Below are 26,403 nucleotides of genomic sequence, written 5' to 3' on the forward strand. Positions count from 1 at the left end.
AGACTCTTTGTAAACGTTTGCAGGGAAGGAATAGGAACAAAAGAGGAATGAAGAAATCAAATCAGAAAACCTGGACTAGACGTTTGAGCTTAACCAACCAGCTTCAGCTCTACTGATTGCTGAGACCCACCATAGATGATACTGAAAGGACAAACTCAGAAGTACATTAATGCCCCAGTCTTCTTGCTCCAGTAATAGCTTCTCGTGTGCTTTTAATAACACATGAAAACCATCGTTGACTCTTCTTTTCTTCCATCGCATACCATTTAACAACAAATTTGGATAAATATGGTTCCAAAACATACTATAGATCTGTATACCTTACAATCACTGCTGCTCTAGTCAGCTTCCTCTTCCCCCACTTCCATTCGGTTGCTTTAAGGTCCATTTCCTGCATAGAACCTGAATGAGTTCTTTTAAACTCCAATTAGTCATATGCATCAACTCTCACCAAGGTCAAAGGTCATTACAGAAGGAGGAACAGAAAGATTTTAAGAGCCAGAATTTGGTGGGGACCAAAGTAAAATAGTATGTAATGACTAGATCATTGCTCTCATGAACTCATAGACACTGTGATTTGCTGCAGAAGAACTGCACAAGATCAAACCAATTGACGGTCTTGCATGGAGGCACGAAGAACTCTTTAATATCCACCCCAACCCAAGAAGCTATGCACAGATGATAACTTTGGAGAAATGGAGAGTCTGTTTCCTCTAAGAGCATAGTCCCTGGTAGGTCCACCATGCTCCAGTGGATTGCCCCATCTATGAGTACATGAGTAGCACAAATTGTCCTCATCAATTTATTGTCAAAAAAAAGATATAAAGTTGAGAAAGAGGGTTTAGTGGTGGAGTTAGGGGCAATAGTGTGTGTGAATGTGATCAAATTACATTTTATAAAATTCTTAAAGAATCACTGTACCTTTTTTGAAAAAAGAAAAAAAATAAAGGACTGGATTATGCTATTCCTGCAGCTCAACTCCCCCAAATGATTCTCCAAATGTACCACTGACTCTTTGAGAATTAACTCCACTTCTATACTTGAGCATTTTTTTTTCTCTCCATGTGGATTTTATTTCTTCTTCAGCTTTCCTCAGTTGATCCTGGTTCAGAACCCTTTTTGATTCTCCTTTCCTGGAAATTATCCACAAGAGGAAGTAGTTTGCTTTCTCTGTAGCTTTTATTTGATGTGTAATATTTATTATAATATTTAACAGCATTGTAGGTTTGGCCCTAACAAGTTTTGGTCTAAATGATTACTTGGATCTGCCATGATGTGGTAGGATAGGGTTAAGGAAAGCAAATGGGTTTCCTTCTTCCTTCAGAGATGTATTATGGGGCCAGGCCTGATGCTAGGCACTCAGTGGATATTCTGTTTGTTCAATACTCATGACACTTGCCAAATGTTGTCCTAGCTGACCTTCCTCACCTCAGAGAGATCCAGGGTGAGTGAAAAATCAAAGATCGAACAATGCAGTTAAAATGTATTTCTTCTTGCTGCAGGGTTGACTTTTCCTTTTTGCCTCTTTCTTCCTTTTTTTAATTCCCATTCTCTGCAGTCATGGTACTGAATTATAATGAGGAGGTGAGCACTGAAAGCTTGGGGTTATTTTTAGGTCATTTCTTCTGAAACTCATCGCAAGTTCATAGCTCTCTAATTTCCTGTAGAGGTCTATGGAGGTCATGGAGGAAAGGCAGAGATGATTCTTCATGTCTGTGTCATTCTTAAAACTTGGTTCCATCAGCCATGGAGTTCATTGTGTATTGGAATGCTCATCAGGGTGCCGGGCTGCAAGGCAGTGCTTGTAGGTGTGAATAAAGCACCTTCAGGTTGGGAATTCTAACAGGAGAAAGATGAACTGTGCATGGACTGCTTGGGAATTGAGCAGCCCAGAAAAGCTGACAATTTTGCCACTGTATCTGATTTTTTGTCTTTTTTCATCAAAAGTACTTTGAGTTGGTGGTTATCTGTATTCACCTAGAGCTCAATTTTTACCATTAGCATTGCAAAAAGAGCAGTCATGTTCACATGTGGAATATGGGATTTATAGACAAGTTCTCCCTATAACATTCCATGAGGCATGATAAAAGAATATATAAAATATTCCATTACATTTACCTATTTTATTTAAAAGCCTAAAACATGCTATCTTTTTACCTAATAATTTCCCAAGATTTTTCTGTCAACGATTGTTGAAAAGTTTTAGTATAATTCAGTGAAGATTCAACTATTACGTATTCACCCAAATAGTCAATATAACCAAGACTCAGAAATTCATTCCTTCTTACTTGGAGACAAAGCAAACACGAGAAATCCTTAACCTGTGTGTTTTCTTTGTGTAGTGCTCCTATCTGAAGCTTCTTCCTGGGGAAAATAGTGCTAAGTGTTTTTTCAGTCACATTGGTCAGGTTGTGCACAACATGTATACCACATATACCCGCTAGACCAAGAATATATACCCATAAGCAGCTCCATACAGTGACCATTATGGAGTCTCATTCATAAGAATAAAAGACCTGATGTTAAAAAGAAGTAATCAGTACTGATAAGAGACAGGGAAAAGTACAAGAGAAGCAGGCACTCATGGCCATGGACAAGTTAAGTTCACCCTGACAGAGTGCTAAGAGAAGACTGGCAGAGGCGGAGCATGTGCAGAAAGGACTTAGTAGCCAGCCAGATGATGGAGTTGTGCTACCTCTCTTCTTTGCCTTGAGTGGCCATTTTACACGCGGTCATTATCTCATTCTCTTTCTTGAGATATGGTTCACGGAAGACGGATTCATTCATTGAAGTCATAACGTGAGGCGTATTTGACTTCCACCTGTCTTAGATTCATAATTAAGATTTCCAGTTTCCCACTTGTCATCCTATTCTCAGGTTTGGATGACTTCCGCATGCACTTCTATTTTTTATTTATTTATTAATTCTTTTGCCCTTGTAAATGAGAGAAGCCAAACATATGTGCCAAACAATGTGCTTTGCTGGGAGCAGCTCAGTCAAAAGCAGGCTAAATTTTCAAAGTGATTTCACAAGCTAGCAACTCTTTCCAGCCACCACCAGGATACCTACCGCTGTAAAAGCCAGATCTATTCTCCTGCATTGCCATTGCTACCTATTATTCTGTGCTACTGCAGGGGAAAGTAATGACAGACAATGCTAGTGATAAAATGTTTTATGAATGACAGCCACCTCCCAGAAGGATGACTGGGCGCAAAGTTTCTCATGGCCCTGACATTATTTTATGATCATGGCATCATCCTTGAGGAGCCTCTGTGGGCCGGAACTTCTTGCATTGGCCAAGCATTTCAGGTGTCAGTAGGCAGAGTCAGCAGACTGTCGTACTGTGGGGGAGGAAGTCACATGGAGAATATGGAGAGTGCCATGTTGTCTCATCTGTGGCAGATTGCTCTTCTTCTATTGCTGCTACTGAGTTTTCTAACAGAAGTCAGTTGTAGCTGTAATACTCAAGAGGTTACAGATAGACAGGGGAATGCCTCATCTGTGCTGTTGGCATGCAAGAATCTCTGTGTGGAAGTCTGTCTTATGATCAGCTGTGACTTGATGACTCCTAAGAGCAGCAATTAGACCTGGAAGAGCCAAGACAAGGCGACCTGAGTGGTGTGAATAGCCTGTTATCGATGAGTCATCAGAACCTAAAGCAAAGCAGAAAGGTCTTAGCCAAGCTGGCCAGAGAGACACAGATAGTGTGCTGTCACCTGGCAGGGCACTTGTCATATGCTTCTCTGGGGACCTGGAGTCAGTAACGGACTTCTCAGGCCATTAGTGTTTAGGACCCGAAGACTGAGGCAGAATCAAATAGAGAGAGGCACTGGGCCCTGACTTCCATTTTTACCGGGCATTTGCTATGCGTTTGAATCAGGCCTTTTATTACAATACAAGTCCTGCATTTGGCTGGGTTGCAAATTCCCTTTATGTATGACAAATGTGATTTGTTGTTCCTTCTGAAAAAACAGGTGGGAAAGATTCAAACCCGATTTGAAACCAGTATAGTTGGACAGCTAATGGGACACCGTGTCATCCTCCTGCGTCTTAACAAATGGCTTCGGCTATGACCATTAAAAAATGGCTATGATTTTTCACTGGCTGATTTGGTTTGAATGAGTAAATTATTTTTATTTCATTGCATTAACTGCCAGAACATTGAATGAGCCGATAAGTCCCTGGTGTTGCCGAGCAGCAGAGAACTATTCTTCGGAATTGAATTTTTATTGATTTTCGTGTGCTACAATGACTTTTCTAACATAATAGCGTGAAAGGAAAATGAGAAAAAGGCCAAATAGGGCATGGGGTGAGGAAGAGGTGGCTGTTGTGTCCTATGGCCCAGCCTAAAATATGCCACTTTGGGGCATGTGCGGCTGACTCTGGGTGACTCATTGCTGATTTATATGATTTATAAACAAGACACGTGCCTGGCTTCCTCACCTCTTGCTTCTCTTCTCTACCCCTCTTACTGTGGTTCTAGTCATCTTGAGCCTTGTTGACATTCAGCTATAGAAATGGACAGGGTAACCGAGTGCAGGGTAACGTCGCGGGAACAGAAAATGCAGTGACTTGGTTTATACTGATGGTGTCACACATGGGAATGTCACAGCGCACACACATGCACATGTATGTGAAAAAGACGGTGGGTAAGTACATCGTTTTAATAGCAGTCTTGTTATTAAAGATGTGTTATTAAACACATCTGCCCATGTTTTCTTCATCCTCTCCACTTCTGAGAACGTTATCAAGTGACAAGAGCTGAAATGGAAACTTATAAATAACTTAATTAATTCATCCTGTCATTTAACAAATATTCATCAGGAGACAGTAAATGCCATTCCGGGTACCAAGGTGTATTGCCTTCCTTACTAAAACAAAATGCCTATAGTAACATTTATTTTAGCTCTATTTTAAGGCAAAGAAGGAATGGTGACTGCGGCCCAGTTGTGTCTGGGGAATTAGGAAGCAGAGAGAGACTTGAGCTACTACTCTCAAGCTCCACCTTTAGGAGATCTCACATCCTTTCTAGACAGTACCACCAGCTAGAGTTGATGTGTTCAAAGACATGAACCTGGGGTAAGGGGCATCCTGCATCTAAAGCAAAACATAGAGATGCGGCAGTAAGTGAAAACAGATGAAAACTTTTCCCCCAGCCCCACCACTAAAATAAAATTGGAGGAGTGCTTGAATTCACAGGTCACTGAGTTTTGAAGGCTATGTCATCCTAGCTTCTCTCTTTGATAGATGTGGTCAGAGTGAACCTAGGTGCAGTAACATAAAAACAGAGTGCTCTTCTGCCCTAACTCCTGGCTCAGTGTACAGTCCAGACAAGTTGTGGGGACGCTGCAAACGGTGGGCTTGTTTTTTCTAGTGTTTGGTGTTTGCGGGGATGAATGTATCTGATCATCCCAGAAATGTTGCCAAATGCAGAGACACTAAAAGTAATTAAAGGCAGCCATAATCATTGAGAAGTAAAGATTTGAAATGTTAAATAATTTTGTTTCACGGCTTCTTCTGTAACAGAGATTAGTCTCAAACAATTTACTGTTTACTTCTTATAGTTTTATCTTCTTTAATCACATCTAAAATATTTAAGGTTGTACATCATATATGTAGTTCAGTTAATTTTATTTGTATATAATAACATAATTATTATCTGATACACAACTAATGATGAGATCAAAGGGTAGAAATATATCAGACTCTGCCTCATCAATTAATACTGATAGAAGAAATGTCAGAAGAATATTCTTCTCCAATTCAAGAGAGGTAGCAATGAAAGCATTTTTTTAGATATTAGAAATAAAAACATAAAAAGAGAATGCTAAAACAGAGGCAATAGTGAAAGTGAGTGACTGTGTGGTGTATGTGTGTATATCCATGCATGTATGGGTTGTAAACATACATATATTTAGAAATCAGAGGATAGCCACAGATCATGGCCCCTCTGTGTCTTCTGACTTTGGAAACAGGCTCTCTAGATGACCTGGGACTTTGTCCAACAGTGTAGGCTAGTTTGCTGGCTTCCCTTCCGTTTTACTGTCCCTGGCTCGTGCCCCATGCCTGGCATTTTCTGTGGGTTCTGCAGATCAGCACTCAGGTCCTCCCACTTTCAAGGCCAAGCACTTGATGACTGAGACATCACTCCAACCCTGGAGATCCACGATTTAAATCAGTGAATACCAGACACTATCAGGTCAGCCTAGCGTGTATTCTGTAAGATGGTGAGATCCACCCTTTCAGCTTGAATCCTTCTCAATGAAACATCCCTCCAGGCACTGGGCTGCCTCTGAGGACCCTCTTCCTTCTTTGCCTTTTTCTCATCATTCTACCTCTTAATTGCTTGTGTACTGTCTACCTTTGCTGTAAGAGCATTGTAGTAACTGGGCCAGGATGCTGTATGGCACTTCCACTAAAATACCTTCACTGTTCGACAGGGTCCAGTCCCTACTCAGCAGTGTGAAGGAAAATGGCTGTGGTCACACAAAGGGAAGGGCTACCCAAGAAAGAGTTTTAATTTTCAATTTTGTACTGTTATATGGAAGTAGGTATATTCTATAACAAGTACATATTTGCCTGGTGATTTTTCTCCAATATTAATAAATATATATTATATAATAGATGTATATATATAATTGAGATACTATGCTATATTGTTTATCATTTCATTGTCTATAAATTAAATCTTAAATACCATGACCTTCTAATCTTTCATTTCTGCATAATATGCCATTGTATGAGTGCATTAAATGCTATTAACTACTAGCACATTATTAAAGATTCAGATTTTTACCTGTGATTCAGTGAGGGTTTGAGGCACTATTAGGCTACACACATTTTTTTCTCCACATAGTTCTCTAATCATTTTCATAGCAGTACTTGTAGGATTATAGAGTTGTATCAGTGAAACTTTAAAAATTATAGTGTTACTGCAATATCCATAGAACATGTGATTCTCTTAAATATAGAAATCAATAGTCGTGAGTACAGTCACAGATCTATAACCATCATCTAGGGCAATTTTAGGTGTTTTTTATATTAACCAAACGGTTATTATTATTCTTCTTCCCTCACTCAAATTCAGCCCCAGCTGACTCTTAACCTATTTATTTACTTTCCAACATTACCACCTATTGTGGCTATTTCAAATAAATGGAATCATACAATATATAGCCTTTGGTGAATAGCTATATTCAATTAATATGGATTATGCATTTAAATTTCAGCCATGTCATATCAAGCATTTAGTATTTTGCTTTTATTGAAAAATAATATTCTATTATAGGCCACATATTATGTATCTGTTTATCAGATAATTTCCATATAATTGGACCTTGAAAAATAATTTGATCCACTTACAACTTGTTCTTCATATATACCTGGTATTTTCTTCTAGTAATATTCAAGACTATTGCAGCCAGATTTTATTTTTAACCAGGGAATTAAAATAAAGAAACAAATAAAACTGTTTCACTTAGAAGAGGAGAGAGATATGTTGATAGTTGCAAAGCTAGCATTTCTGAAATAACTGTTGATACTGCCCCAATGCTTATCTTTAGCCATTTTGTGTCTTCTCTTTTATAAATGGTTTTCAACCCCTTTGTCATTTTATCTCAGCATATCTGTAATTTTCATTGTGCTTCATAAGAAATTTTTTAACTTATTAAAGTCATTAACTTCACAGTGTTCTGTTTACAATGCTTTAGGAAAAATAATTTTATTTTTAACTAAATACCTGTCAATCATTTTCTTGATGGCTTGTTCTTCAAGTTATAAGAAATCCCCCTTTTCTTAAGGTTCTGGAGATATTTTATTACCGCTGCTAAAATGTTTTTATTACTATGCCATTTATTTTAGTGTAAAGCAAGACACAGACCTACATTTTTTTCTTCTGAAAGGTAATGACTCATTTTAATACCTTTTCCCACTTAATTTATCATGTACTAAATTATACTTTTTATTTGAGTGCCTCTGAAAAATGCTCCACTTTATAATTAATTTGTATCTGATTTATGATAAAATCATCCCATATTAATCATCATAGCTTTATCACAGGATGTAGTAATATATAAGACCTTAACCCTGTTGTATAGCTATTGTGCTTGAGAAGGGTTTTTATATATTAATATTTAATCTTTATAAGAACTATTTGTAGCCAGGTTTGGTTACACATGCCTTTAGTCTCAGAAAGCAGGAGGCAGAGGCAGCTAGGTCTCTGTGAGTTCAAGGTTATCCAGGACCATGAAGAAAATGACAGACAATACAGGGCTACATAATGAGAACCTGACTCTAAAAATAAAAAGCTATGTTGGGCAGTGATGGTGCCTGCCTTTAATCCCAGCATTCGGGAGGCAGAAACAGGTGGATCTCTGTGAGCTCGAGCCCAGTCTTGTCTATAGAGTGAGTCCCATGGCAGGCTCCAAAGCTACAGAGAAACTCTATCTAAGAAAGAAAGAAAGAAAGAAAGAAAGAAAGAAAGAAAGAAAGAAAGAAAGAAAGAAAGAAAGAAAGAAAGAAAGGAAGGAAGGAAGGAAGGAAGGAAGGAAGGAAGGAAGGAAGGAAGGCAGGCAGGCAGGCAGGCAGGCAGGCAGGCAGGCAGGAAGGAAGGAAGGAAGGAAGGAAGGAAGGAAGGAAGGAAGGAAGAAAGAAGAGAGAAAGAAAGGAGAGAGAGAAAAGAAAAATGCTGCATGTAGTATGAATTATCGTATTACAGGTGCAGAGACTAAGGCAAAGAGAATTTAAGGTATTTGTTGAATGAAGGTGTTCATAGTGTCATGTTACATTCGAACACAATTGCTTGATCTCAAATTTTAATGTATCCTCAATGCCCTATTTTAGCTTCTTAGTTGTTATTTCCTTTTGATATCACAGAACTTGAATTAGAAATTCTTAAGGACGAATATTGCTTCTGGACCTTCTGGTCCTTCAGTTCTACAGTTCCCTTATTTTGTGCAGCAATCCATTTGTTTTACGTGTCTGGAGATAGTTTGCTCATTATTAGAACTTGTGTGGGTCCCTGTGTGTATCTTTCTAGATCTAGAAAAACTGCTGTTACTTAGATTGTCTATTCAGAAACTAATTACTTTGCATGGCCTGGAGTGGGAGTCCTAGATAGAACAGGAGGCATTGGCTGCTGTATCAAAGAGTCTATTTCTGTAATTTTGAATATGTTCAGGGACTAATTGGGATCTATATGTGGGTTCCTTTTTTTTTTTTTTAATATTCACAGATGCAACCTCCTTGGGAGGATAGGCCAATCCCCAGACTTGGGTTTGAATCAAAAAAAAAAAAAAAAACAAAAACCTAAAGTCAAGGGTTTTCTTATGTGAAGTGATATATCTGGCTCTTGATGGGGTACCTGTTATTACTGATGGATTCATCCTTGCAGACTTTATCTGCCTTTACCGGATGTTCCTCTATCTTTAGTTTTTTATCTGCACCTTGGAGAGTGATAAAGCATTTCCTGACAGACTCTTCAAATGATTACAAGTATTATTGGGATGCCAAAGCAGGATAACTTGGTCCTCACTTGGATCTGATTCTTCCATATGAAATCTGCTAGAGATCACCTAATACAGATCCCAGTGTTAGTGAAGAGTATTCCATTGGAGGAAAAATGGCCTCATTGAGGTTGTCTTTCTGCCTGATGATGTAGTTAGTATAAAGTACGGGTAGCCATTTATTGCTGTCATAGTTAGGATTTTATTGCTGTAAAGAGACACCATAACAGGCAACTCTTAAAAAGGAAAACATTTTAACGGGGCTGTCTTACAGCTTCACAGGTTTAGACCATTATCCTATGGCGGTGTGCAGGCAGACATGGCGCTGGGGAAGGAGCTGAGAGTTCTACATCTAGATCTGCCACCCTACCTAATAGTGCCACTCACTATGGGCCAAGCATTCAAACACATGCGTCAAAGGGAGTCATTCCTTTTCAAACACCACAATTACCATTTTCATTTGTGCTGGGTAAAGACAAGAAGCATTATCAGAAGAATGTATTGAAATTCCTGCTGCTATATTTTTGTGGCTTACTTGGTTAAACATAGAGAATTAACGATAACAAAACTCAGATAATCATCTGCTAGCACTGGATAAGATGCCTGTCAGCAAGTAAATTGACCAAGGAGGTGAGAAGTAATGGGGAGGACAACACAGTAATCATGCCATCCACCTGACAGCTCTTTCCACCCTGGCATCTTGGCTGTTGAACTCCCTTTTCATTCCTGTAGATGAGTTTTGAAATAATTCTGAGTAGTGAGGCCCTTCTTGAATGATAGTTTCAGCTCAGCAACTCTTGAATGACATCAAAACCTGTCCTGCAGTGGGATTGTGCTTCAAACTGACTTCCAACTCTGGACTTACTCACTCCCTTTGTGCCTTGCTTTTGTTGGCAGTTTTGTGAGTACATTACACGGAGAGTCTGGAGATCTGAGCCACTAGGGCAATTTAAAGACCTTGGACATAAGGAAGCTGCCTCTAGAACTCAATTTTGGACAGCAAAGAATGAGAAGGAGGATTTCCATTCCAGAGATGTGAAAAGCCCTCTGAATATACAGATGCTGTTCATCTCTGGGAGCGAAAGCATTCAGAGAGAAGTGAATATGTGCATGGCTGAACTAGTTATTCATCGAGTGTTTTTTGACTTGCTAAAAGCAAGTTTAATGTATTTATACAATTTATAAAGATGTAACTGTTTCTGGAGCTCTGCTCTTTACAGAGGACATATTTCATGTGATTGTAAGCACCGAAGAAAATTAAATCAATAAATCCACAGCCTATAATTTGAGATACTCCATTTGAAGAAAGAAGACATTGTCGAGGAGGGAGGAGACAATGCTTTTCATGGAGGAGGGATTCTAGACAACCTTCCCTGGCTTGGCTGTCCTGTGCATCCAGGTGACAGGAGAATTACCTTGTTCACGAAGAGCATCAGAGGGTTGTGCTGACACCTCCCCTGGAGCCAGGGCCAGCTGCCTACCCTTTACAAAGGCAAAGGAGGAGAAAGCTATGCAAATGAAGCTGGCGCTCTCCGGGCTGCACTGGCCTCTTCTCCTAGCAGGCTGCGCTGGTTGGCAGTCCGGCTGAGTGTCAGGAAGCAGATGAGTTTTCCCCTCTCACTGGCACTGATGCGTTCTGTGACCACTGGCAAGCCAATTAACCTCCACAAGTGTCACCTCTCCATGTGTAAAAGGTTAATAGTGCGGCTTGTTTGCAAAGTGCCCGGAGCCCTGTGTGAAGGGCACTGCCCTGCGTACCCAGCATGGCTGCTTGACTAGAGGGCCTTGCGTTTCTTAATTATATGTCCGGTTGGGTAGGTTATGGACTTTTGTTGTGACTGGCAATGGCCCTTTCTCCCTTGTTACAAATAAAAAGACTAATAGGTGATCTCACTCTATTACTGTCTTCTACAGCTCCCCAGAGGGTTAAAGGAATGACAGAGGTTACAGATTAATAATGTATTCTTCAGCGAACAAAAAAATAATCATGTGCATCTCAACTTCATAATGGCTGAGGACAGTAATTTATTAGGCCAAGTGTTTCATTGGATGCTGAACAGATAAAGCTGGCAAACATTCATGAAATTATGAGGATTTTTTTCTCGTCTCCTAATAGTTTTTCTTCCTTCATAACCATATGGTGGTGAAACTGTTTTGCTAAGGTATGTTTCAGATGCATTTATGAGTATTGGAAAAGCGAGACTCTGAAGTGTCAGAGAGTGACATATTTGTGTATATCTAACTTTTGACATGAAGCTCGCTGTTTTATTGTATTGGGGCCGTGTGTGAGTAACACCAGTCCTAGCTCAAAGTGGCATACACATTGTCTTGTGCTTCTTTGCAGATCTGCGGAAAAACTTTGAACAAGATCCACAAGGCAGGGAGGTGCCTATTGAAGGCATGATTGTGTTGCATTGCCGCCCGCCAGAGGGAGTCCCTGCAGCAGAGGTAAGAAGGACTCCACTATGAGGAGTCAGGCCTGTCTTCAATGAAAGGACAGAAACCCATGTGGCCAAGAGGAATGAAAGAGCCTAGGCCTGCCATTCTTGCTGTCTGGTCTCCCTTGCAAGACATAGTGAAGAAGTCATGGTAGGGAAAGCTGGGGATGAAACTTGCCTCTTGCAACATTCTGATTGACATACAGTTCTTGCTAGGCTATGCTCTTGATTCCGAGGACACAACCCTGTGTTGTGTTAGGACTGCCTGTTTTGTACAGTGCCTGTGGGACCCCTCTGTTCATTAACAAGGAGCACTGCCTGGAAATGTGCCTGGAGATGGAATAGTTAGTGTCTGTTCATTCTTCACTTGCTTACAGATCAAGCATCTTCTGAACATCTGGTATGCTACAGTCTCTGTGTGGCTATGGTATACAGTGCAGCCACTGTGAGCACCTAGAATCCAGAGTCACCATGGCTTTGGAATCCAGACATGTTTCCTAGAATCCCCGCCCCCTCAGCATACTAGGAAACATATGTTTGACCAGGAGTGGCCTAGGATCACACTGAAGGCTTTCTGAGTCCTTGCTCACTCTTAACACATGTTTTAATTGACTAGTAATGTAATTACTGGGAGCAAACCTAAGAGTGAGCAGGAAGGCTATTGTTCACAGGATTTTAGAAAATAAAGGTATACCATTATCCTGTATTCAGCAATAACTATTCCAGCCATGACTCTTCAGTATGAATCTAGGAACCTGTAGTTCCTTCAGTGAGAAACAGAAAGACTTTAAAGAGGAAAAACAGAAACAAAGAAAAAGAAAATCAGAAACATCTGTCTTCTGTCTTTGCTAAAATACCTGTATTATTTGTACTAGGAAAGAACAAAGGAAGTGAGGGAATGAACACACATGTGCACGCACACACATACCCACACACACTTGCATATTTAGGCAGAAATCCTGCTGGATGGATGCTACTCAGGCTCAGATGGTTTGCAGAAATGAAGTAAACGGACTTGAAAATTGAAGTGAGCACACCATGCATGATATGAAATAATTAGAAATGAAAATGCTTATTTTTAAATTTTTACTTAATGTAGAACAAAAAGATATTAATCTTCTGCCACTTTCTTACATCCAGCAATTTTGTATGTCCCATCCCGTAAGCAGGCACTCTATTCATAAGAGGCTGTGTCATGTTGCTTAGGGCTTCCTGTGTTCCCATGGGTCTCCCCGCCATGCATATCATCCTCTGCAGCTTCCTTGCCCACCTTTGAGAGTCCCACCTTACAAATAGCTCAGCACAGATGCATGCAGCCTCTGCAGACCCTGCAAACGGAAGGTAGGCCCAGGTGAGAAAGACGCTGATTCCCACTGTTAGCATTCTACCTGCAAGAAGTTCTATATTTAGATGTCTAGGAGTCGATTTTCATGGCCGGGGGAAGCTTAGTTGTTTCCCTGGTACAGCCTTGGCCTTTGAGAGGCGGGAAAACCAATATCAGATCACTGACCTTACAAAGGCCTCACAGCCGTATACGGTCTCTCTTCCACATCTCTTGGGGGGTCTCTGAAGTACTCGTGGGAAATGCGCATGCTTCTGCCTTACAGGGTCCAGCAAATGGTCCTTCTGTTACCACATCCAGTCTTCTGTATGTACTGCTCTGCAGCCGCCCCTTCTTCCTCTCGTTTTCCCAGATGCACCAGCCACACTTCCACCTCAGGTCTCTTTAGTGACCATCTCAGTAATTCTTCTTTTAGGGCCTATGCAAACATCACCTGCTTAATGTGGATGGCTGTGGACACTCTGGAAAATGTCACCCTCACCCATCACACGTACCCCTCTCAGTTCCTCTCCCTTCCTTTTTTCTCTTTATCTCTTGTCACTCATACTGTATCAGCCTTGATTGTTCTCTGTTGTCCTACTGGAACTGAACTTGTATAAGCAGATCTTGTGTGTGTGTCATTCATCCCTGTGTCAGAAAATGAAACGTACTCACACGGCTGTTACCAAAAAGAAGGAAGTGATAAATAATGGCAAAGATATGAAGAAAATGGATTTCTTGCATACTGGTGGTAAAGAGGTAAATTTAGTTCAGCCATCAGGGAAAAAACTAAAGAAGTTACTCAAAAAATATAAATAGATAGATAGATAGATAGATAGATAGATAGATAGATAGATAGATATAGATATATAGATATGACTGCTATGTGACCCAGAATTTCACTATGGGACATATATCTAAAAAAATGAAGTTAGGATACCTACAAGGCATCTACACCTCTTCATTTTCTGAACACTAGTCATAGTAGCAGATATATGGAGTCAGCCCATGTCTGTCGGCAGATGAACAGAGAACGGTAATACGGTTCATGTAATGTGACATCAGTACCCTTCAGCCTTTAGAAACGATGCCATTCTATTCCTAACAAACATGCATGAGCCTCTCTGACATGTCACATGTCACAGGGGAAAGATGATTAGTTACTGCATGATTTTGTTTCCCTGTAGAGACCGAGAACATAAAGCTCCCTGTAGAGTAGTGGCTATCAAGAGTTGGTGGGAAGTCAAAGGATACAGGATTTCATTTGAGAGGAATAGGTTCAAAAGCCCTGTTGGGCAGCATGGCTACTGCCGTTAATAACAATGATTGTGCTCTTGAAAATTGATATAATAGACTTTCAGTGTTCTCATAAGAACATAATAAGCATGTCAGCTAATGGACATATTAGCTCAGTTTAGCCATGCCACTATAAATACACATTTCTTAACAACATGCACATGCTCATATCCACATGCAATTGTACATACATACATTTTATTTGTCAAGAAAGAAGTTAATTCTTACAGACCCAAAAGGGCTTCTCTCACCAAGATGCTCAATATTTGTTGGATAGGAGTGAGCCTAGTTTCTTGTCTCTGTCAATGGGAATTGGAGTGCCTGTCAGACTCGTGAGTAGATTGTCGTTTCTATTTGGTACTAGGTACTAGCAGCAAATGACTAGAACATTCCCCATCTGTATTTGGAAGGCATGGATCAAAACAGGAAAAAGAAATGGAACCAAACAGGGTAAATAATCTAATAAGGTGACATCCCCAGGCAAAGTGTAGCAGGCTGTGAAAGTCTCGGCATACACCCTCACACATGGCTGAAGCATCTTCATAGTCAAGGCGGGCTCCTACACTGTGCAGGCTTGGTGGAGGATTCCTGTGCAGGTGGCTGCCATCTAGAAGCAAGCAGCTCCCCTGTCTGGTTGTATGCTTAAAAATATTAGACTTGACTCAATGCTGCAGTGCATAACCCTCCATCTTCCTGACCTAAGTTCCTGTCCTGCAAGTGAAATAAGGTGTATCCTGTAGCCAGTGTTGAGTCCATTCTCCCAGTTCATTTGCTTCAGATGGTGCTTTCAGCTGCAACCCCAATGAGCAAAGCAGGGCTACTCAAAGCCATTAAGAAGAGTGTTTGGAAGAGGTAGAAAAGAAGGGAGAATATGTAGTTTATTTCGTGGTACTTACCTTCCTGTGCTTTTGAAAACCAGAGCTATTTACTTCCTTAATTCATTTCCCACAATTCATATCACAAATAACCACAACCCATAAAGCTTAGAGTGATAGTGTTTTGAGGTCGGAGCTGGAAGTCCACGTTGGCAGATCATTTTCTCCTGGAATGCTAAAAGGGAATCTGTCGTAGGTTTGTTTTCTACTTCTGTGGCTTGAGAACAATCCCTGGTCTCTTTAGCTGTAGACACATCACTTCAGTGTCTGCCTCTACCTCTATGTGGCCTCCTTTCTTTATCACTGGGGATCTGAATCTTCCTGTCTTTATAAAAATACCACCCAGTAGACTGTGTTCTGCTCCAAATCCATTATAGCCTTATGTTAATTTTATGGGTCACAAACATTTGTAAAGACTCAACATTCAAATGAAAAGAGAAATGGAATCCTTATTCAGCCCAGTATGCTTTCCAATTTTTGTTTGAATAATATAGAGTTTGTAAAGTATATTTTAGAGTTAAGGCAGCTGAAACGAGTTACAAGTCTGTGTTATGAAGCAGTGTGGACTGGAGGATGATTACAAACTGATTCTGGAGTAAGAGGGACCAGGGCTTTTGTTTCCTTGGTTTTGTATTGGAGGTGGCTATGGGGAAGTTTCTCTTGTGGGTAAGTGGACTGATGCACCGCCCAGGCCATCATTTCTAGCACCACCTTGATTCAGGGAAGCATCCCCCTTGACTTAAAGAAATGACAATTGAACTACAAGAGTCTGAGCCCAGCACTCACAGCTCCTTTGATTTTCATCAGTAACACAGGTAGATATTATTGTCTCATATGTCTGTATCTTTTGTGTGTGGAAGGGATTCTGGAAGAAGAAAGATAGCAAAGGGAAAGAATGGTGGCTATGTCTGTCTATCTGCACTGCTCTGGTCTCCCAGGGTGGACATCTCTGCCAGTGTCTGTTGACTGCTCTTCAGATCAGAGAACATACTTGTTTGATCTCATAGTGAAAAGAGGGTCCTATAGTGAACGCTATGGTACTGTGTTTGGAAACTGGTCAGTCGTGTGATTAACATTGTGAAGTACTGTCATAGTTATTGTCTTAGTATTCTATGGCAGTAAACAAACATCCTGATCACAGCAAATCTCCTAAAAGAAAAACATTTAATTGGGGCTTTTCTTAGTTTCAGAGGTTTAAGTCCATGTCATCATGTGGAGGACAAGGCAGCATGCGGATGGATATCGTACTAGGAAAGCAGCTGAGAGTTCTACATCCACAGACAGCAGGAAGAGGGAGACTCTGGGTTTGGAATGGATTATTTTGGAACCTCAAAGCCCACCCTCGGGAACATACTTCCTCCAACAAAACCATACCTCTTAATCCTTTCAAATAGTTTTACTTTTGATAACCAATTATTCATATCTATGAGGCTATGGGGGCCATTCTCATTCAAACTACCACAGTTTTTGACCCACAGCAGGCCAGGTGCTATCTCACACCAATAGTTGGTTCCTGTCCTGAGCCTGCTGCAGGACATGTGGTGTCTTCACTGAAGGGAAATGTGCTTTCTGGGACACTGATCCATCACGGGAATTTGTCCCTCAGTGGCCTAGGTAATCTCCCTCTGAGTTTACTGCAAGTCACTCTGGGGCATAGCTGAGTCTCCTTTGCAGAAGACATGCATTAATACCATGACCTTTCTCAAAATAGTCTTAGCAACCAACTCATCTACTTGATCAAAATATGTGGTTTGTTTTAGACTATAAAGCCTCCACTAATGGGGCATGTTCCTACTCCAAACACTGTGTTTAAAGATTTTGAATTACTAGAACAATACAGGATTTTCAAGACTGTCTTATAATAACTGGATCAGATCTTTCAGATTATTAGTCAAGACTTGACACTAACGCTGAAGTTCAGAGCTGAACTGTCCTTCCTGGAGTTGTTTTTGCTGTTCTAGTTTTCTGTGGGTTTCTTTTGTTGTTGTTGTTTGGTTCTTAGGGCCATATACTTAGGAGGTTTCCCTAAGCCTTTCTGAAGCCTGAGAGCCCTGAGTCAGTGAGAGCAGACCTACCTACAATGTTCCCAGACATTCTACCCATGACCCTGGATCTGCTGTGCATGCGCTGTGTGTCTGAAACAGTAACCTGGTAGTGGAACAAAGACCAGAGTACAGAGAGGTGGAGGGTCCAGAACTGAGGGTCAAGGAGCCTGGGACATAACACGGTAGGAACTGTCCTCGGTGGAAGGAGACAGGTTTCATAAGCTGTAAGGGAGGAATAGAATGCCCACAGTGAGCTTGAACAGGCATTGAAGGAGAAGAAGAACCTGTAGAGTAGCTTCATACTCACTGTTGTTTTTCCTGTTGGGTCATGCCCTCAACAAGAGGAGCTGTCAGAAACGACTGGCATTTGCTCTAAGGGGCACAATGTGAAGTACGGATCAGAGGGTTCTGGCCCTGGTGTTCGTAGATGTGCTGTGGAACTGGGAGGACAGATCAAAGACTCTCAGCATGGTACAGCAATGGGGGGCATCATGGCCCTTGGAACTGAATGCTCACTTGGATTCTGTCATGCTGACTGACTGCTATGACAGGTCACCAGCTACCCTCAAGCTCAGAATCCTCAGTGGGAAAAACCAAAACAAAACAATATTTCTTTGTAGGATTGCTCGGAGTCAAAAAAGGAAAAAAAATGCAAAATATTTAGTGCAATTTCTAAAACTAAATTAACAGCAGATATTGCTGTTTGTGGTTCTTTTATATTTATATTTTATTATTGATTTGTGTTGTATGTGCATGTGTTTATATGTGTATGCAAATATGCAAATGCATAAATGTGGAGGAAAGGGATGTTGTTTCTCAGGTAATATCTACTTTATTTTTTGAGCCAGGGTCTCTCATTGGCCTGGTCCTGCCTGGGTAGTCTGATTGTCAGCAAGCTCCAAAGAGCTCCCCATTTCTACCTCCATAAACTCTGGAAAGACAAGTGTTGTGCCACCACAACCAGATTATTTTTACATACATTCTGTGGATGAAACTCATCTCCCTACCCTTGCCTGGCAAGCACTGTGTCTACAATCTTTCTCCTCAGTCCCTACTTCATTGCTTTTAAAACATGAGGAATCCTTGAACCTCAGAAAGGGAAGTAGAGTCCTGCTGTAATCAGGGAACTAGATCAAAGTTGAGTCTCCTGCAATACACTGCTCTGAGCATTAATAGGGTTGCTGAGAAAGCCCTCATTCTAAACCATCACAGAGTTGGCATTTCCCAATAGAAGGGCACCTTGAAAAGTTTCCCTTCTTCCTTCTTTTGTTATGTAGCCCGTGGAGAAATTAAATGTTTACTGACGAAGGCCACTTTGTTTACTACCCCTCCCCTGCAATGTATTAGTGAAAGTGATTTACTGTTAGTAAAATGCTATTCAGTTGCTTACTGTAAACTTGAATGCCATCACCAGACTTATTTAGACATAACTTAAATGAAATTAATACATTGGTTCTTAGGAAAAACCTGAAAAATGAACTGATGATACCTCTTGCTATTCCAGATTTGAGGATTTCGTCCTAATTGCTGCATGGATTAGAACGTATATAACCATCACAATTACTCCTAACATTAACCTTGGGACAGTTGTGACTAAAGATAGCAACTTTAGTGGTGGACACTTGTTGTTTTCTTCTTTTCAAAAACAATTCATTATCCCACACTGCACTTGTTTTATACTGCCCAATTAAATGAAAAATCTATCTTTCATAAAAGTAAGAAATTATGTCCAATGAAAATCCGACATTTTAATGGTTTTCTACAGATTAAAATTGTAGAGTTCTCAATAAACCCTGATTTACTGATGCTGGCTATAAAAATGGTTATTGCTGTTAATAAAGCCTATAAATCTTAACAGGTTATATTTGCCTTGGACAATAAAACTTGCCATAAAGGCTTAGTGTCTGGGGCTAATTCTGTTCACATCAAGGTAAACAGCCTGCTCAAAATAATTCAGTGTCTTTGAGAATTAAGGCTCTAAAGGTAAGGAGCAGACAGATTCTAGCCCCGAGGCATTGCCTTCCAGGAACTATTTCTGATTTTTAATCTCACCAAGGGGTCAAAAATGATATTGGGATTAGAAAAGTCAAGGTCAAGAGGCTTGTTGAAGCCATGACATCAATGCAATGTTGAGGAGGAGAATTTGTAATTTGGGCTCAGCACCAAGCAGGGTCGGCCATTGACTGGTGGCCATGAACAGAATGAACTGCTTCTCTTTGATAAAGTCCTATTGAACTGGGCAGGAGACAGACACCAGACTAAGCAGTGATGGATAGAAAGAGGTTAAAGAAAGGAAATTGTTTCTGAACTGCCTTTCTAGAAATCAAGGATGGCTTATGTAGCCTTGTTAAGCACAATCTCCTCAGACTTTCGCCAAGTTTTGCTGGTGTTTGGGATTTCATTTGAAGTTTCACTTGTCTAAAATAAAACTCAAGAAAGTGGTCATCTAGTCACGGTTGTGGTCAGCTCTCCATCTTGGGAGGATAAGATGGAGAGGTGACAAGTGAGGAGTGGAATTTCTCACTGGAGTATGTGGTCTGCGTTCCCAGCTTTTCAAAGATCCAGACGAATGCACCTCTTCCAAGACTCCTGGTGGTGTTATGTGCAGTGTATTCAGACTCCATGCTGTTGCTAACTGTTCTTACCCCATGCTGTGTTTGTTGTTGCTTCTGTCTGCATAGCAACCTAAACTGGCTCTTCAGCCCTCCTGAAGGTTCTGGGCAGGATTGACATTCTTAGGCCATGTCCTTTTCAGAAGAATTGACGAGCATAACAAAGAATCTGAGCAATTCACTGTGTGTCTTGTCTTATTACTTTAAGGATGCTATCAGAAGGACAAGTTTGGAGAAACACAAGTATCTGAATCTAAGGCTAATCTGAATATCTCTTTCTTTGTTAAAAAAAATTAGGGGGTGAGGAACTGAAAACTCAGAATGTCCCTTTTCCTATTTCTAGTTATTCCTGATGCATACTTGTGAAGATCTGTGCATTATCTGTGGTTTCCCATCATCTTGATAATTCTACTCAGATTGGTACCCAGCCGATTATAAGTGAGGAGCCCCTTGCTCTTCTCCCCTGTGAGAATATTCTGATTGAATGGGTCCTTTGTTACTAATGTGCTTGCCAGCGTAAAACCTAGAAGAGAAGCTATGATATTGGACTTTTTATGATAAGGGTTGCCAGACTTGTGTTTAACCTCAATCAAACAGACTATGAAATGAGGATTTTATTTGAGAGAGAGAGAGAGAGAGAGAGAGAGAGAGAGAGAGAGAGAGAGAGAGAAATAAGACTCTTAATAATTGACTAGAGAAGTGTGAAGTGAGGTGCCCACGTGCTGAAGCAGTAAGCCTCAGGTATAAATAATTAATCTAATTTGGTGCAACCAGAGCACAGAGAATGTCTAATAGTCCAGATAAACTTTGCTTTGAGGAGACTGACAATGAGGACCTTTGCAGAAAACCGCAATTGATTAGAATGTATAATATTGTAATAGAAGCCTAATGGCCGTTAAAGGAAAAAAAAACTGTTGAATTGGTTAAATACTAGTAATTAAGTGCCAAGAAATTACTCCTCTGAAAAGATTCCTGGAAAAAGAGAGAGAGACACACAAAGAGAGAGAGACATGAGGTTAATATAAGTTGTTTTAAAAGTGAATGTCTGCAGCTTAGATACCCTCAGCATTAGACAAATACTCATGCACACCTCGTTGCTGCACTGACTTCCACCTCCTGGGCTCTGAATCTCCCTTCTCTTGCTAAAGAAAACACCAGGCCCCTGTTTTTTGTTTTGTTTTTCTTTTTTCCAGCCTTCTTTGTTCTCACATGTTGCTTTCTCTTGGGCTGCTGTCCCTGTGTCCCATGTGTATCTCATTACTTCCTGTACCCTTGTCCTCCTGCCCATCTCTGACTTCCACAGTCTTGGGTGGATTCTTACCTACGGCCTCCTAGTTCTTCTCCACCCATCCCAGGGAACAGCCTGTGGGTCATTCATTAGTTGCTGGGACAGAAACCAGACACAAACGACAAAAGGGGGAAAGGATTTGACTTGGTTTGGGCTCCTAGATCCAGAAGCTGCAGTCAGCTGTCAGCTAGCCTCATCACCATGATCTTGCCTTGAGACAGACCAGTGTGGCAGCTGGAATATGGAATAGACCAGGCTACTCGCTTATGGGGGCTGGAAACAGGGACTAGGAGAGAGATTTCAAAGGCCTGCTCTCGGTGACTCTTTTCCTCAGTGAGACTCCAACTTCCAAAGTTAACACAGCCTCAAGAGGCTCTGCTCAGTCCTGACTCTGACAATGCATTAATCCATCTATCTAATGCAGTATGTATGCTTCAATATAATCATTTTCCCAGAGTCCCACCTAAGCATTCTGTCAGTCAAGGCTTCAGCACATCAGCCTTTGGAGGATACTTTCAATCAGTATAATACCCTGGATGGTCTTTCATAGACATATGGAATTTAGCGGGTGTGAAGCACTCAAGCATTTTCTTCTTCCCTCTATAGGTTTTTATGACATATTGATTTGAATACTTTTTCATTATAGTTCTGACTATTGTATTTAATTTTTCATTCCAATGTGTCATGGTTGCTCAAAATAATGTTACTTGGAGATAGGAATTAAAAATCACTGTTTTCAGGAATGCCTCCCACCCACTCCATAACTAATGCAAACAGTAGGCATGTGGGGTAGATGAGGTCAAGCAGATGAATTACTGCCAGATTGTGCAGACAGCAATAGATGTTTAAATCTGAGCAGAACTTTACAGTTTATGTTTTCCTTATATTAGCTCATTCGATCCTTAAAGTCAGCACATATAGTGATATCTCTGCTTTGTGGAATAATGAATTTAGTTTGGACAGCAGAGGATCCCTTTATTCAAAATACTTGAAACTAAAATGGTTTCTGATTTTAAAGGTTTGGGTGTACTTATGTATTATTGCTATTGTTATTATTAATGAACTATGTAATAAGATATCATGGAGATGGGAACCAAGTTAAATATGAAAATAACTTATGTTTCCTCTTTATCTTATAGCCTAAGATAATTTTGTACATTATCTTTAATGTTTTTATTCAAATTTTTGCTTGCCATGTCAGTGTTCATAAAGTCCTCTACTAAAGTGTCTGGAGAGAGCTCAGTAGATCATTTACACAGCATGGGTGGCCCTGGTTTCAGTTCCCAGTCCACAAAGATGGTTTGTAGTTTGGATCATTGTTATTTTTAGAGTTGGAGATTACGGCGCTGACTGTATATTCTCACTGGAAACCTGCAATGCAGCCCACCAGTATTTCTCGTGTAGGCTAATCTTCCCAACAGTTCTCTGAGGGAGGTATGGCAGTTTTATAGATAAGGAAACTTACAAGTTCACAAGGTATTAGGCAATTACTCAAGCACATGGTTATGAGTGAGCCAGTATCGGAGCCAAGATTGGACAGCCTGACTTCAGAGCCTCTACCTAGAAGAGCTTCTTTGTTGGACAGACATTCCATTCTGTGCATCAGCTAAATAGCCCATTTGCCAGTCCTTGCCTGGCTCAAAGTCTCATTAAAGGTCCATAGCTAAGCACCGTGGTGGTTGCCTGAAGGCATGTGTTTCCAAGCCCTGTATACAATTTATTTTCCTATATACATAACTAAGGAAAACCTTAGTTTATAAATTAGACCTGGTAAGAGATTAACAAAGACTGCCAAAAATAAATTAGAACAATTTTAACAATATATAGTTGTAAAAATTATATAAATATGGTCTTGTTCTCCTTCTCAAAAAAAAAGAAACCCCACTTATTTGATTTATTATAGATCTTAGTGAAATCATTATCCATTTATTTCTTTTCCTATTATTTTAGTTGAGAGCTTCCTTCCTTTTCACTTGAGGAAATGTACGTTATGGATTCTCTTTGGCCCATCCGAATTGTCAACATCACTATGCACTTTGAGTCTGTTGCTAATGGTTAACTTAAACAGTAGCTCTACACTCCTGTGATGCTTGATCTGGTAACTGAGATAACTGCTGGGTGATGAATGGGCAGGCGGCGTATACAGCATGGATACCCTAGACGCAGTGCTTCACTCTCTTGTCAGGACACAGCTGGAACACCAAGCTTTCATCCCTCATTTTGAAACTCAAGGAATATTCGTTTCGGGAGTTGTCCATTTAATATTTTTGTGCCACATTGGAGCATGAGTAACAAAAGCTATGGAAAGCAAAAACACTGGCCGCGGGAGGACTATTAGATACGAATATCTATGCATATGTAGACTAGCTGCATTCCCTCTGTCTTATTGGGCTGGGGTGCAGCTCAGGGGTAGAACCCTTGCTTAGCATTGCCAGATTCTTCATTTGATCTCTACTACCACAAAAGAAGCAACATATTGAATACCTAAATTCTCTTGCTCATATTCATGATTCAAGGTGTAACCCTAATTTCTCCATTAACAGTTATTTCTGCAGTTTGATGGCACTGGATTGTGCCTGCCTTGGGCTGTTAGGGATGGCAGGGAACGACTGCTTAGTGCCAGGGATGGGCATGGAGCCGGCTTTAGTAGCAACACAGACAACTCACAACCAACCATTCAGTACTACGATACTTCTTAAAGCCATTCATAAAGAAAGCAAACGTCTTTTTTTTTTTTGTCTTTTTCGAGATTTTCACAATGAAGGTATAGAACTATTTCTCCATCCTAGGTCTTCTTACACAGTTTAGCAGCAATAAAATGTCTTTATATCTTGAATTATGCAGAAGTAAGGACAGCCCAGGAGGCCTCCCCACACACAGCCACAGATCTGTAACTCAGCAGTAATGTTCCACGGGTGTGAATCAAGAGCTGCATCCTGGTCCTGCTGAGACAGCATGGGTTTTAATGTTTCTGGGCAGCATACCCCACACCACCCTGATTCTCTTTGCAAATGCAGGCTGCCTGTGTTTTTCAGCTCATTAAAATGGAAATACGCAATCTCATCCACATCAGCAGCTTCTCCTGGCAGTCCTTTGCCATGGGGTCCTCGGGTTCTCACTGTTCTCTACAGTCTGCTCTGGAAGACATGGGACCTGCAGCTACCCCCTTTTGCTTTTAGTTAATTGTGGGCGACAATAATGAGAACCAGCCCTGTGGACATTTTTTCACATAACTGCCAGTAAAATAGAGTGTGCCCATTTGTCCTTCATGGGTGGTTTAGACACCTGCAGTATAAGCACCTGCCTACAGGTGCGATTGAGATGCATCCAGCTGATCTTATTACAGGTAGGCTATAATTCTAGAACCTGCTGCTGAAGGAACCCTAGGTGGCTGCTCATTATACCGCAAGTCCTCAAGTTTTCTTGGCTCTGTAAAATCTTACAGAGTCATGGTGATCGTCCCTGGGAGCCACCTAGATTCAGCACCACGGTAGGCACATCAAGTGATAAAGCGACTTCCTGCAAGTCCCTAGGCTTTGGTTTGCAAAATTGCAATGGCTTCCACCCCACAGATGACAGGCGAGCCATCCCAGCCTCGCAACTGCACAGCTCACTTCCCATATAACTCAGGCTCACTTGGCTCTCTCAGTTAACTTTCCAAGAAAAACATCCAGCACTCAAAGCTGAACAGCTGATAATCCCCCGCTGTGGTGAATTTTGATTCAAATATAACCCAGTCTCTGTTGGCTCTGTTGGAACTGAGTTGGAACTGTTCTTTTCATTGTTGATTCAGTATTGGCTTGCAGCTCTGGCTTCCTATTCCCCTGCCTGATTCTTTATGGATGTATTTATTAGTTATATGTGGTATCCCTGGGCCTCTATGGACCACCAGCAGTGACCCTTGCTAGTCACAATGACAACTTAAACCTCCATTGCTGTCTACAGGATGTTGAGCTGATAGTTGACTTGCTGGCACAAATGGTTCACTTGGAGCTCACTCTTAGAGGCAAGAATGGTGGGTATCGCAGGGGAGCAAGAACCCTATCTACATTGAATCGTCATTGACAGGAGCTAGCACTGCACTGTGAGAATTATATACTGAGCTAGATGACTAGCCTAGTCCTGCCCTTAAATATTATTATCATCTCTGCGCTGTTGAAAATGCCTCGGTTATAGTATCTGGGTCCATTTAGAAGGAACAGGGTACTATTATACATTTGAGTAGAAAAACATTTGTCTCCCTTTAGAACTCACATTCTCATGAACTTGGTCCAAGAATAGGAATCATGGAATGGTGTTGGAGGCATATGCTGGGAATGAAAGAGAAGGAAATTAATACATCTAGTGGGGAGAAGAGGCTTTGGTATAGATATGGATGCCGACAAAGGCTAAACTTGCTTATGTAATATTTTCTTTGGTACTACGATCCACCAGAGTGATGCAGTCCTCACTAACGTTGGTTATCATTGCTCGCAGTGGTTTGAGGACGACATGCCAGGCTTTCTGCTAAGCCTTTAATGACGAAAGTTCTATTTAGCTCTTTCCACCCACTTACTGTTTTTTATTTTATAGATAGGGCAATTGAGACTGAGGATAAGGAACATTGAAGAAGTCCCCCAGAATGTAAGATCCCTGGCTCCTTTTGACTTCGAGTGTTGTTTTTGGTGCAATGTCTTTGGTCATTTCCTGTAGGCCAGAAAGTTGCCAAGTAAGAGAAGAGGTGGTGCAGACATATAAACGCCACCCGTGGATTCTTGGCACCATACACCTCAGCATTCCTCACCGATGTGAGTCTGTTCTCCATTTGCAGTATCAGAGCTTGGATTAATGACTATCCATAGCCAGTTATGCGGTTCATTCCTGAAACTGTAATTCTTATCACCACAGATTTCAATTTATTTAATAAATGAGTTCTTTGCCTCAAAGTATTTGGCAATGAATGAGATACTTTCTCTGTCCTTAATCAGATCAAGTATCAAATGAATGAGATAAATATGTAAATAAGAATCTAACAGAGGGCTGGAG

General features: G+C 40.8%; 1 protein-coding gene across 5 annotated transcripts in view; it reads left to right on the forward strand.

Annotated features, from left to right (window-relative positions):
* Window positions 1–26,403, forward strand: part of Unc5d (unc-5 netrin receptor D) — a 522,183-nt gene that overhangs the window by 313,209 nt on the left and 182,571 nt on the right. For all 5 annotated transcript variants that reach the window (XM_057752764.1, XM_057752765.1, XM_057752766.1 and 2 more), the window contains exon 4: window positions 11,848–11,951. In XM_057752764.1, coding sequence (XP_057608747.1) covers window positions 11,848–11,951 — 104 coding nt within the window. The remainder of the gene's footprint in view (window positions 1–11,847; window positions 11,952–26,403) is intronic.

Source organism: Chionomys nivalis, chromosome 20 (assembly GCF_950005125.1).
Source record: "Chionomys nivalis chromosome 20, mChiNiv1.1, whole genome shotgun sequence".
Lineage (NCBI taxonomy): Eukaryota > Metazoa > Chordata > Mammalia > Rodentia > Cricetidae > Chionomys > Chionomys nivalis.